The sequence below is a fragment of the Pongo pygmaeus genome, chromosome 6, assembly GCF_028885625.2.
Source record: "Pongo pygmaeus isolate AG05252 chromosome 6, NHGRI_mPonPyg2-v2.0_pri, whole genome shotgun sequence".
Taxonomy (NCBI): domain Eukaryota; kingdom Metazoa; phylum Chordata; class Mammalia; order Primates; family Hominidae; genus Pongo; species Pongo pygmaeus.
Genome location: NC_072379.2, coordinates 141,295,649 through 141,310,201, shown reverse-complemented (window position 1 = coordinate 141,310,201; position 14,553 = coordinate 141,295,649). Strand labels below are relative to the sequence as shown.

General features: G+C 38.5%; 1 protein-coding gene across 1 annotated transcript; it reads left to right on the top strand.

Annotated features, from left to right (window-relative positions):
- The first annotated feature begins 6,052 nt into the window (after positions 1–6,052).
- LOC129040060 (trypsin-like) lies at positions 6,053–10,476 on the top strand. Its single transcript, XM_054493943.1, has 5 exons — positions 6,053–6,092; positions 7,861–8,023; positions 8,809–9,062; positions 9,636–9,772; positions 10,327–10,476. Exons 1-5 carry the CDS (start codon positions 6,053–6,055, stop codon positions 10,474–10,476), a joined length of 744 nt encoding a protein of 247 aa, XP_054349918.1.
- Positions 10,477–14,553: the final 4,077 nt, after the last annotated feature.

The window sequence follows — 14,553 nt, the reverse complement described above, 5'->3', positions numbered from 1 at the left end:
CTCTGAGGCTCTAAGGGTCACTGTATTTGTGAATTGTTCACCCACCTCCTTGTGTCTCAATGGGACCGAGTCATTCTTCCTAGGTTGTAATTCAAGGTGCCTATAAGTTTGTGTTTTCTACTCTCCAAACTACAATTTACAAAACTGTAACGGGAAAGGATGGCTGAGCTAAGTAACATTTCTCTTTGGATATCAATTTATTTGGATTTAGGAAATGCATACCATAATATTAAGATGGGTATATTAAAGGGGGCTGGGATAGTGGAGCTAGGAGGAAATTAAAAAATACAGTTAGAATTAATAAATCCTAATGTTCAATAGCAGAGGAGTGGGGTGACTATAGTTAACAACAATGTATTATATAATATATTTCAAAATAGAAGAGAGGATTTGAAATGTTCCCAACGCATAGAAATGATTAATACTCTAGATGATGGATACCCCAAATACCCTGAATTGACCATTACACGTTCTGTGCATGTAACAAAATATCATGTGTATCCCATAAATATGTGCAAATATTATGTATCTATGAAAAAATTTTTTAAATTATCAAGTTCCTATTATATGCTCAACATTGTTTTGGGGATATAACTATATTTGACAGAAATTGTCTTTATCTAAAAATTAATATGAGGTATATATTATACATTAAAAATTAATGTGAGGTGTATATTATACATTCTTTCCATGTTTCATGTCATTTTTCACTTATGATGCTCTATTTGCTGTTAGCTTCAATTTAATCCCCATCTTCATCTCTGTTTTTCTTCCTAATCCCATTTCCTTCTAATCTAATTGAATGCTCTCTCCATAAATTTCTCACTGACCGCTTATATTCAGAAGTGGCAAATTTGCAATTATTTCATGATAGCATTTGTACATGTTCTGACAGCTGTGGGTTTCACATACACACACTTGTCTGTTTCTGTGATAAAACAATTTCTTTTTTTAGGTATGCTTTACCATCTAATTTTATGGGGTGGACGTAGAATATGGGCATGAACAGGAATACAGAGCAATGTAAAGTAAATTCTGACAGAGACGTAAGTTTGTGATAACAAAACTCTAATATGTGGATCAAAAATTGTGTTAGTTTGTCCTATTTTCCCATTAGTTTCTGTGGCTATTCATTTTATACTGAGTATTTTAAAGTCCAGAGACCAATAAAAAGCTAGAAACAGAATAAAGTCTAGAACTCTGGTCACCAAATTTAAATGTTCTTTGTCCACATTTTATTGTTATTCATACTTTGATGTACATTTTCTGTCTCCGTCAAGATTTCCTTTTTTTCCTGCATTATTCTCTGTCACTCTAATACCCCAGCCTTAAATATCCATTCCTCCACTTCTTCCTTTCTCCTGAAAGCATTTGGAGTAAAGTAAAAAGCGAGATATTTTTAATAAGATTACTAATTTTATTTTAAACCATTCTTGATCATTGAAACTGAACCACCATTTAATTTTAAATCTAGATATAGGGTATGAAAATGGTTTCTTCCCTATCTTCTAGAGCAGGGTTGACCAATTATGGCCTGAGGAAAAAAATATGGCCTACAGCTGACTTTAGTAAATTAGCTTTTACTGAAACACAGCCACACTCATTTATTTATATGCTTTCATTGCAGGCCAACAGAGTATTTGTGATAGACTACATTGCTGGCAAAGTGTGTAAAACATTTACTGTTAGGGCTTCTATTGGAAAGGTTTGCTGAGCCATGCAAACAATTTTATGGAGAGAATCACATGTAGCCAGAGTAAAAATTCCTCCAAACTAATTCCATCCTTGAGCAGGGTTCTCAAGAAAACTTAGATCTGGTTCTAGGGTTCAATTTCTCAAGAAAGATCATTCTGTTCACTAATAATGATTTTCTATATGTTACAAAGATTAGCAATTCAGCTTAATGTAGACTTCCAGGTTCACAAGCATATACTTTACACCTTGTTCTCTTTTGCACTTTTTTTCTCCCTGACTGTTTATGAGGTGTGTGTGTGTGTGTGTGTGTGTGTGTGTGTGTTAGTACTCATTTTTTCAGGAAAAAAGTTTTACTTAAAATTGTCTCCATACACTAGAGTGGTTAAAAGCCAGCATGATCTAGTGATGTTTTAGCTACAAAAGTGGCTGGAGAAGCTAAGAACAAAAAAGTCTATGGAGAAAAAGAGTATGAAATTGCCTTTAGAGTCTGGAGCCTTTTCTTCTTGCTAATACAAATGTCAATATATTTGCTGGGACCTAATCAGCCCCTAAGTTAGGCACAAGTTCAAATAGTCTTCCAAAGCCACTATTTGCATGGGAAAAAGAGGTGATAAATACAGACTAGTTAAATATTGGCATCTGCCTATGGGTCACCATGTGTTTGAAGTTTGAAAAAGAAGTATAGGTACTGACCCACTCTGCTGAGCAAAAGAAAAAATATGGACATTCCCCACAGCTGATGGATCTTGTGAGATGAGGCTGAGGAAGGAGGCCCCCACACATTGTAGCATGTTCAGTATTGATTACAAATAAGAATGTATTGATGTCATGGGGAACAGAAGTTTTGCACACATAAAATGCAGCAAAAATACTTTATCGAGTCTGAGAACTTTCAACCCAATTCTCCAGTGTCATGCTTTACAAAATGACTCACAGCATCTCAGAAACCCAGCATGTCTTACAGGTCCAAGCTCCTACACAATAATGTAAGGGTATTTGACTCAGATGTGTTCACACAAATGGTAAATAGACATGCATATGTACAAAGGCACCTGATACTAATCCTGTATTCACCCAGTCTCTTCTACAGGGAGCATTCTCCTAATCACTTTCACTTAACATCCTGATCCACTCTGCTCCACACCCCTTCCACTCACAGGCAACACTGCAGCCACCACCATCAGTGATCCTTGTTTTTGCCCACCTTCATTTCCCCAGTCATCTACCTAACACCATGTTTCTCGAAGGCTGGTAGACTCATCACTAGTAGTCCTCAACATAATTTTAGATAGTACTCAGATGAGCATTTTTATTTGAAAAGCATGTGTTCATTTTAGTATGCATTAGATAAAAAAGCCACCAACACAAGAAACGTCGATGTCATTGCTTAAAAAGAGACTAAAAAAAAAAAGAAGTCTATTTAAAAATCAAAATGTAAGTGGCTTACATGCAAAAAAAAAAAAAGCAAAAGAATGATCTGGAAATAACTGAAGTCTGGAAACTGAAGTCTAGAAACCATCATTTAAAATTTTCCTCATATGCCCTCCACTGCTTTAGATGGCTAGAGAACCATCTAAAGTAGTCAGACGGGACTACTTTTCCTGTCTCAGGACTTCCTGTGTGTGAAATTGCAACTGATCCTAGATGACAACCCACATCACCTACCCCCAATCTGGCAACTCTCACTCTTTCGCTCCTGGAAGGAGTCCAAATGATCAAGCCCAGGGCACACTAGAGGCAGCTTTCTAGGCCATAACAGTACATGAGCCAATTAATCTAAAAAGTTCTGCTCTACAGTGCCATACTTTTTATATGGGCCAAGATCTCTGAAGAATCTCTGGGGAAGTTCCAAGAATGATGCAGATTTAAACAAGTTCTATCACCTCATAGGTTAAAGTATCAGCAATGGAAAATATTGAACAAGCTAAGAAGACTCCCCCTTCCTCATTCTGGGCACCCCTCCTTCCCTTACTCCTTAATATTTTCTAATTTTTAGCAATCAATTAAAGGCAGCTCCCCACTTTGGGTGCCATTCATTCAATAGTTATTGAGTGTCTATATTGTCCCACAGCTCAAGGCACTTTTTAAAGGCTATCACCTTAAAAGCAAAGTCCCATTTCCCTTCTTTCTCCCTGAGAGCTCTGGTTCTCAACTAGGGATGATTTTGCCTCCCAGGTGACATTTGGCAATGTCTGGTGACATTCTTGGTGGTTATGACTGAGGAACAAAGGTATTGCTGTTTTCTTCCAGACACCAGACATGTGCAGATAAACATCCTGCAATGCACAGGACAGTTATCCACAACCAAGAAATATCTGGCCCAGCATGTCCATAGTGCTAAGGTTGAGAAACTCTGCTGTTGAGTAAGTCATCTTGACAGTAGTAATAGTTCAAATGTAAAAGAAGCAGAAACTACTTCAGGAGTGATAATTTGTTTAAGCAGAAATAGATCTTGATAGGATGTTTCAAATGTATTGCATAGATGTCAAATCTAGCTACATCTGGCCAGGAGTTACTTCTCACTGAGATTCACTCAACTGTATGCTTCTGTCATGTTGCATTAATTCTGAAAATTCCTGCTCCAGCAACCTATTTCTTTGATTTTCCAGAATTCCAAATAGTCCTTGAAGTTAGCCATTAGTTTTGTAGAGTTCAAACTGTTCTTCCTTATTTTATTTTATTTTATTTTTTGAGACAGAGTCTTGCTCTGTTGCCAGGCTGGAGTGCAGTGGCGTGATCTCGGCTCACTGCAACCTCCACTCCCCAGGTTCAAGCGATTCCCCTGCCTCAGCCTTCTGATTAGCTGGGACTACAGGTGCCCACCACCATGCCTGGCTATTTTTTTTTTTTTTTTTTTGTATTTTAGTAGAGACGGGGTTTCACCATGTTGGCCAGGATGGTCTTGATCTCCTGACCTCGTGATCTGCCCACCTCGGCCTCCCAAAGTGCTGAGATTATAGGCTTGAGCCACTGCGCCCGGCCTTGTTCTCTCTTATTATATTCACAGCATCACTGTTGAGGGCATGAACCCTGAAGTGAGGCTGCTTAAGTTTTAACCATAGATTGGCCACTTAACAGCTATGAAACTTTGATATACTCACTTGACTTCTTTTAGCCTCTTTCTCCACATCTCTTAAATGGTGAACTTTGTAGTTTAACACTTATGGTGCTGCTTGTGAAGATTGAATGAGTTGATGCACGTAATCCACTTCCACAGTGCTGGACACATAGTAAATACTTTATAAATTTCAGTTGTGTTATCATTGTCCAAGAATTTTGCATTATCTTGACATCCAGATTTTGGTGAACTTACTGAGAGAAGTGTTTCATAGTGGTCAGGACCACAGACTCTGAAGGAAGATTTTTCTGGGTTGGAATGCTGATGTTACCATGTATTTGCTATGTGATTTTGGTCAAATCCCCTACAGTTTTGGGTGCCTTAGTTTTCACATCTGTAAAGTGGGAATTATAATAGGTATCTTATATGGTTGTTGTGAAGATGACTAAATTAATATAGGCAAATACTTAAAATATCCCTGACATACGTGTATGTCAGTATTCTATGTATTTACTGACTTACTCAATAAGTACTTAGAATAAGTACAGTAAGCTCAAGATAATTATAATCTCAAGATAATTATAAGTTATTAGCATTTTTTAACTTTCCTCTTTTTCTCTAAGTTCAATTAATATCAATCTTCTTTTTCTTAGGGAAACAAGCTGTTCCTTTAACAATGAGAAGGTGAAGTACCACCTGTTGGGTACTATGCTTACTGCCTGGGTGATGAGGTTGTTGGGACCCCAAGCCTGGGTGTCACGTAATTTACTTATGCAAAAAACCTGCATATGTACCCTTTAATTTGTAATAAGAGTTGAAATTTAAAAAAGAGGAAAGCTAACATGGATATATAAGACCAGAGCAGTCATAAGACAAAGTATATAATTGTAAAAGAGTCTACATTATGAAACTTCAAAAGTGCAGTCGTTCTTAGAATAAACATATATAGTTGAGATGCCCAACTACTTAAGATTTTTTATCTGGGAATCTGGACACCTGTAACTCTGTCCTGTGACCTTACTCCACCTTACTTACCTATTATGGGGCACAGTTTCTACCAGGTGGGTTTATTACTTTCAGTCCCATGACCCTCTAGAAAAGTAGGCAAATGTTAATGTTTAAAATTTATGTTGAGTTATCTTGCATCTGTCACAGAATTTAGATTTAGATTTGTGAGTTTACAGCGAAATCACTTTTCTGGCCCCTGTGGCCATGAATGTCAAGACAAGTCTGTTGGTATAAATAGCTGTGGAAGAAAAGCTGTCATCCTATTTCCAAGTCCAGGTGAAGTGAGCAACCATGAAGACCTCCATCTTCCTTGCTCTCCTGGGAGCTGCTAGTGAGTCTCTTTTAATGAGTGAGTCAGCGGATGTCGAACATAAGCTTAAGTTTGTATTTTATACTCTGGAAGACAACAATGAATGTTGAATCTGGTCTCTGTATTCAAGAAGCTTAAAATATTGAAACAACAGTGCAAAATACATATGTTTGTGGATAATTAAATTTCACTTGTTGGAGGAAGATCCCAGTGAGCAAAAGTGTTCGGGGTAGAAGATATAAAGACACAGGACTTGCTCTCAACTTCTGGGTAATATTAAAGAAGAAAGAGAGAAAAGGAAAAGATAGCCCAGATTAAGGAGGCGCTTATCCCGATCTTTCCAAGAATTTGGAGTTAATAATTGAAACTAATCATGTGCTCTTACAGAGGCTGCAGGTGTCAGAGCCTGCATCTTCTCCACACTAAAGGGCTAGTGATATAAAGCCAAAGGGAAAAGCAATTTTCTTTCTCATGAATAAAAGTTATGGGCTGTGTTTTACGATATTTTTGCCATGGATGTCTCTCTGGTGTAAAGTAACATGTCATTTCATCATGAATATAATAGAAAAATGATGAGTTTTCCTTTTATACTACTAAATTTTATAAGACAAAAACTTAATACTAAATTTTCTCAAGTTAGGCAGGTATAAATTCAATGCATCTGTCTACACACCTGCTAACTTCTTTCCTAAAACTATTAAAAATATCTGAACAATCGGGCTCATAAAATATAATCACAAACTTTTGGAGCTACAGGATATAAAGTGGGCTAGACTTTAAAAGCTGAATAAATTCATAAGTGTTGGAAAGATAATTGGGATAAGAGGAAAAGAGGGTCATCCTATAATGCTCTGTAAAATGATTTTAATAAAAATTCTAGACTGGAATCAAGAAGAAAAATTAGGAGAGCAAAAGTATAAATCTCTAATTTCCTTCCAGACCAGAAAATTCTCAGGTGCCTTAGTTTTTTTTGTTTTTTTATGAGACAGAGTCTTGCCCTGTCGCCCAGGCTGGAGTGCGGTGGCGCCATCTTGGCTCACTGCAAGCTCCACCTCCCGGGTTCACGCCATTCTCCTGCCTCAGCCTCTCGAGTAGCTGGGACTACAGGCGCCCGCCACCACGCCCAGCTAATATTTTGTATTTTTAGTAGAGACAAGGTTTCACCGTGTTAGCCAGGATGGTCTCAATCTCCTGACCTCGTGATCTACCCGCCTCGGCCTCCCAAAGTGCTGGGATTACAGGCGTGAGCCACCGCGCCCAGCCTCAGGTGCCTTTTTAAAGCTTCCTTTCTGTTATCGTATGGGGCTCTCTCTCCCATACCAACATCCCACCAACGACCAGAAACCAACAGCAGCGTGACTACTGAAAAGCATTACACCTAATTGTATGGCTGCGGAGCAGAGTTCTGTGAAAAAAGTTTCCTTGTGTCTTCAGGAAGTGATATTAAGGACATTTACTGTGTCAAGAGTTTCTGATCTTTGAGTGTGTGTGTGTGTGCGTGCGCGTGTGTGTGTGTGTCTGAATAGTTACATATATTAAAAAAAGAATGCATTTATCAAAGTTAAAGCATAAATTAAAAAATAGATAGTTATAATGTTATAAGTGGGGTACAATTTAAAGGTATGGGATAATAAATTTTCCCCCCAAATTACCTTAAAGCCACCATTTCCTGATTATGTGAGACAAAAGAACGTTCTGCTCCTTTGGTAAATCTGAGAAAACTTCATGGTATTGTAGAAACTTTAAGATGGATCTGTTTAACTGATAGTTCCCAAGTTTCCTCTGTCAGCCGCTTTCCCCACTAGTGATGATGATGACAAAATCATTGGGGGCTACATCTGTCAGAGGAATTCTGTCCCCTATCAGGTGTCCCTGAATGCTGGCTATCACTTCTGTGGCAGCTCCCTCATCAATAACAAATGGGTGGTGTCCGCGGCTCACTGCTACAAGTCGTAAGTCATTGATACTCACTTTCTTATGCACTAAGATTAATTAATCCTCTATCCCTGACAAAACACAATCCAGAGTAAACTGCAGAGTTGTGCTTGAGGGTGAGGCATTCAGACCTCCAGAGACTTTTTATTTTCTCGGCATTATCTGATGTATAAAGGGGCTTTTGCATGGAGAGGTACCCTTCAGGGTTCCCTGATGTCTTCCCAAATGACGGTATTCAAGATACGGAAGGGAAATAGTGAGTGATGAACTATCCCTAGAAATAGCTTATGACATGAATCAGGACATAGTGCTAATTACTATAGCTCAGCCAGTATAAACTGTACATGGAGGTAATAAAATACAGAGAATTTACAGTGCAACATTAAAAATATGCATGATTCATTCTGTTCCCTTAACATTCTGCCATTTCTCTGACTCCTGCTTCATTCCCTGTGATAACTGGTGATCCCAAGCAGAGAGAAATGGCAAGTGCTGATCAGTCTCCACCAACTTCCTTTTTATCTCCAGCTGTTTTATTCAAGTCCTTGAGTTCTCATTCCCATTCCTTACTATTCTAACAAGATGGCGGGCAGTGAGTCTGCACTTGCAGTGACATTTCCCTAAGGAAAACTGTAACCTGTACCGTGTGGTGGTGCAGAATGCTACCTTAAGTGCACAATTACTGTATGACTGATTGCTTGAAAAGGATGGTGTCTGTGTTTATCCTCATAAATGGGGGGTCAGGAGGAGTGGAAATAGCTCAAGCTAGATACTTAGGAACCTCTTATACCTTTTCATCCAGCCGAATCCAAGTGCGTCTTGGAGAATACAACATTAAGGTCTATGAAGGCAATGAACAATTCATAAATGCAGCCAAGATTATTTGCCACACGAAGTATAACTCAGCCACCATTGATAATGACATCATGCTGATTAAGCTGAGCTCAGCCGCCACCATCAACTCTCAAGTGGCCACCATCTCTCTGCCAAGATCCTGTGCAGCGGCTGGTACTCAGTGCCTCATCTCTGGCTGGGGCAACACCCTGAGCAGTGGCAGTAAGTGTCGCATGAAACAGAAATACCAAATATGACCATTTTAGAGCTGAAAGACATGTGGAAAGTTAGCTAGTCCAAACTCACTTAAGGCTAAGTTCCCAGAGCATAGTTTTTGGATATATGGAATCTCAGAAATATACTATTAATAATTGAAATGAAGAAGATTCCTTTGCTGGAACCATGCAGAAGACACAATAATGAAGTACTATGAAGATATCAGGGTATTTAACTGAAGTGTGATTAGTGATGGGCAGAGAACTATAAACTGAGGAGGTAAACAAAACAAAGACTCAGGGATTTGGTCTTGCCTGGAGCATATATCTGCTTGAGAAATAAAGTCACTAGATGTGAGATTTGTGGTCACCAATGCTAGTGTCAGAGAAAGAACAATTCATTGATTAGAAGTATTTGGCAAAGCTTCTAGAAAAAAAAAATATTGTTCTCTCAAATGAGAAGTCATTGGCTAATTGAAAGAAAGGGTGAGAGTATTGGGGAAGAGGGGAGATGTATTGAGAAAGAAATTTTTGGAACCCTCATGAGTAATCTTGCATTTTTTACTCTTCCACTCCACAGCCAACTACCCTGATCTCCTGCAGTGTCTGAAGGCTCCCATTCTCTCTAACACTGCTTGCCGCACAGCCTACCCAGGCAAGATTACTACAAACATGATATGTCTGGGATTCCTGGAGGGTGGAAAGGACTCTTGCCAGGTTAGTTTCTTTGTACTGCTTCTCAATTCCAGCTCATTCTTAGTCTTCTCTGCCATAATTCCCCTTTTCAGAAACACAGAGGATTGTAAAACTGCCCCTGTAACTGATTGTGAGAGTTGAGGGATAGCCTTGGGACAAATTAAATATTTTATTTTTATTGTATTAATGTCTAGGTTTAAGAGTTAAAAGATGCACAGAAGATGGTGTGCAAATAGTACTTCCAAGTGCCCTTCTGAGGAGGTAAACTGTGGAAAGGAACTCTAGTGGAAAGAGCAGAGCTAGTTAAGCAGCATGAAACCTCCATAATCCTCACCTCCTCTTGGCCCAATGGCCTACCGAGGGAAGAGAAGGAGCTCAAATAAGGTATAAGGAAGACTAACTACTGACATAGTAAGTAGATTGAGGGTTGGAGGGTTTCAAGAGGAAGAGAAAGTGCTTCATGGTGGATCAGCAGTGTGGGACATCAGCCCCAGCACAATGGAAGAACATCTTATGGCCCATTCTCCCATCTGGGCATAAATAATAGCCCTGAATATCCCTTCCTTTTTGCCCAGGGTGACTCTGGTTGCCCTGTGGTCTGCAACGGAGAACTCCAGGGCATTGTCTCCTGGGGCTATGATTGTACTCAGAAGAACAAACCTGGAGTCTACACTAAAGTTTGCAACTACGTGAAATGGATTCAGCAGACCATTGCTGCCAACTAAACACCTTTATCTCTTCATGTTCCATATCCTATTCATCAACTTTACCTTCTTTCTATGCCAAAAAACAGTATCTAAATAAAAATATACTGTCTTGTACCACGTCTTTCCAAGAATGGTCCCTGTCGGCATTGATTAACTTTCTCTTGAAACTAGTTGTTAAGAAGGTGGACATAGAGTCAAACTATTATATTGAGAAAATGTGAAAGGTTATTGATATGGTTTGGCTCAGTGTCCCCACCCAAATCTCATGTCGAATTGTAATTCCCAGTGTTGGAGGTGGGGCCTGGTGGGAGGTGATTGAATCGTGGGGGCAGGCTTCCCCCTTGCTGTTCTTGTGATAGAGTTCTCCCAAAACCTGCTTGTTTCAAGTGGGTAGCACCCCCCTAATCCTGCCATCCACGTGAAGATGTGTTTGCTTTCCCTTCTACCATGATTAGAAGTTTCTTGAGGCCTCCCAAGAAGCAGAAGCCTGTACAGCCTGCAGAACCATGAGCTGCCTAAACTTCTTTTCTTTATAAATTACTCAGTTGCAGGTATGTCTTTATAGCAGTATGAGAATGGACTAATACAGTTATTTAGTCATTAATTCAACCTAATCCATATAAGTTTACTGATCACCAACTATATGCCAAACTGTATGTGATACACTGAGAATAAAAAGGTGAACAAGTTTAGAGGTCACTGTTACCACCACATTTTGTTTTTTTACAAAATCAAGAACTTTAAAAATATGTCAGATAAATTTTTCTTTAAGATTTGGCTACAGTATATATTTTAACGTGCATTTCTGGGGCCAGGTATGGTGGTTCATGCCTGTAATCCAAACTCTTTGAGAAGCCAAGTTGGGAGGATCACTTGAGGTCAGAAGTTTGAGATCAGCCTGGGCAAAAGTTAGAGACCAGCCTGGACAACACTGCCTCTACAGAAAATTAAAAAATTATCTGGGCATGGTGGTACATGCCTGTAGTTCCAGCTACTTGAAAGGCTAAGGTGAGAAGATTACTTGAGCCCAGGAGTTTGAGGCTGCAGTGAGCTTTGATTGTACCACTGCACTTCAGCCTAGGAGACACAAGACCCTATCTCTAAAAATAAAAATCAATTAATTGAAAACATGGACTTTTATGATCTATCATGCGTTCATACCTTACAAGATATAATGACACAAAAATGCAGAAAATTAAAATTAATTGCCCAAAATAATTCACAGTAAAGCTAAGATAAAGCCCAAGTGGGCAATCCCAGTGGATTGCTGCTGATAGAACAGAATGGTCTTTCTTTCCTTTTTCTTCAATCTATCCGAAACTCTGGGAGGCTAGGTAACAGAAACCTCTAGATGCAGAAATATTTAAAATTCACAGGTTTCCTGTGTTTTCCAAGGCTTCACCTACCTGTATATTCCTTTCCTCCAAGATCTTTCTTGTTTTCCAACTAGAAATTTGCTATAGCAGGCCTGGTCTCTGGAGACAATCTGTGCCCCTTTTTCACTACAAGTTCCCCCAGATCCCAGCCCAGATGATGTACTAATTCAAACTACAAACAAAAACAAAAAGGTACAAATTCAGATAAGTTTGCAGAAAATAGATATGGTGCCTTGAGGTCATAAATGGCTACAGATGTATTATCTGTTCTCTTCAGTCCTGTTTGGAGAGTGCATCACAGACTCTGGCTTTTGTTCTTCCACGAGTCATCCCTCAAATCTTCATTGTTCTGTGCATCATTGAAAGGAGGGCTTGGAGCAGAAGACCCTGCACATGATTCTCATGGTTATCTGGAATGAGACAAAGGAAAACACACACTGGGATCAGAAAACGGAACGGTACAGGTGCAGGCAGTTGGAAATGGGAGTGTATTTGCGGTTCAGTGATAAGGTGAAGGAAGGGTACTGTCTTAGGTAGCTCAGTCAGCCATAACAAAAATATCACAGACCGGGTGGCTTGCACAACAGACACTTATTTCTTGCAGTGGAGGCAGTGAAGTCAAAGATCGAGACACCAGGTAGTCTGGTGTCTGGTGAGGATAGCTTCCACGTTTCTTAATGGCCATCTTCTTGTTGCATCCACTCATGGCCAAGAGAGCCAGTTCTAGTCCTTTTTCTCTTCTTACAAATTAGTACATTAATCCCATCATGGGGGCACCACCCTCTAGACCTTATATAAACCTAATTACCTCCCAAAGACTCCACCTCAACACCATCCCACTGGAGGTTAAATTTTTAATATATGAATTTGGGAGGCGGGGCACAAACATGCAGTCCATAATAAATATTTCAGGGGAGGAGAGTACTGAAAGATATATGTGCCCATTAGCAATTTTCTCTCCTTTTGTAAGTATGGATGGCACATTTGTAGAGAAAAGCTGAGTTCTTAATACTGCCTTATCACTGCCCCTAAAATGCAGCCAAAACTGCTTAGACTTGCATTCAACATTCTCAAATATTTGATCACAACTAACCTTTCCTGTCTTATTTCCTTTGTTCTCATTGAATTGTTGTTATGTTTGTGTATAATCTAAATTAATTTCATATATAGCTCTCTTTGTGTAAATAGGTAGCCTTAGATCTATCCCAACTAAACATCTTGGGCTTCTGCCTTGAACAAAATGAGATTAAGTTTTCCCTGTTCCCTCTGAAATACTTTTCTGCTTCACTTAATTACTACCATCAATACCTACCTATTCACTTTCCCACCCCAGATAGAGGGAAGGTTCCAAGACTTGATGGGAAGTGTGAGATACACAAAAGATGACAGATCAGGGCAGGTCCAGAGAAAAGAAAAGGGCAAACAAATTATTAATCCTTTATGTTATCCAATAGTGTTTGTGTAGTACTTATTCTTGCCATTTTCATATTCTTGTTTAACGCTTTACAATTTGTGAATTTTTATTAAACTCTATATGTCATATGCCATTTTAACCAACAACTTAGCTTTTATAAATTCACCCTAATAAAATAAGCATTTAAGTTGTAAAAAAAAAAGGTACAAATGTGAACACATCTCTTAGGAAGTTGCAAGGAACAGAATATCTGACTAATAAAGTCTTTAAAAAATTCACAAATGGAAGCTTAGGAGTAGGGAGGGCTTCAAGAATATTTATATAAGAACATTGGTTTTAATAAGATAAATTACCAAATTTATCTCTATAAATAAATTATCTCTTTTTCTCTATAAATCTTTTTGAATTTATTATTTTGCTGTAACACCACTATTTATCTTTCATGGAAAGTGACTTTAGTTTTGAAATCAAATTTTAAAAGGTCTTTAAAAAATAAAATATTTTCTATCTTCATATTATTTAGTCTCACTTTGAAAAGTCAGTTTAAAATGTCAATTTGTTGACGGGGCACAAATACAAAAGTCTTAGTCTTAGAGATACTCATTTATTCTGACTAGCTCAGTCTAACCACTTTTTATTTGTATGCCGTCTAAACTATAGGATTTCCAGACCTCTTGAAGAAATCATAGTTTTCAATAATTTCTTTGTTTCTCCATTTTTTAAAATAAGTTCCCAGCTTCTACAGAATAAATCAACTCATTTTCTCTTTTACTAACTGATCTCATCTTCTCACTGTGAGGCACAAATTCCTTCATCAAAACTTACCTGAGAGTTATATAAGCGCTCTAACATGACCTCAACAGTCTACTGTGATTTTATGTACACAGTCCCCATGCAAAGCCTTCATTACTTAACGGAGTTTATTTTTAAGGACACATCAATGTGCATAATCCAAGTTCATTTTTTAAATGACTTTTCTATTTTTGTGGTCCATTTCTATTTGCAGTGTTCTTAGCCCTTGCCAGCTCTGCCTCTGAGACTCTTGTTAGACTTGGAGGGACCCATGAAGTGAAAGGCCACAGGTTTCCTCCAAGGTCAGCTTCTGGCTCAAAGATCTGATAGCAGTAGAGCACCCTGTTTTCCAAACAGAAAATAAGGCCATATGATCTGAAGAACTGTTGGAAAATTAATTTTGTCTTCATTCGTAAGGGGAACTTTCACAGTTCACACAATTTTGTGTTGTGGTAATTTCTCATACCACTCATGTACTATATCTACAGTTAAAAAAATTATAAGAGAAAAGAT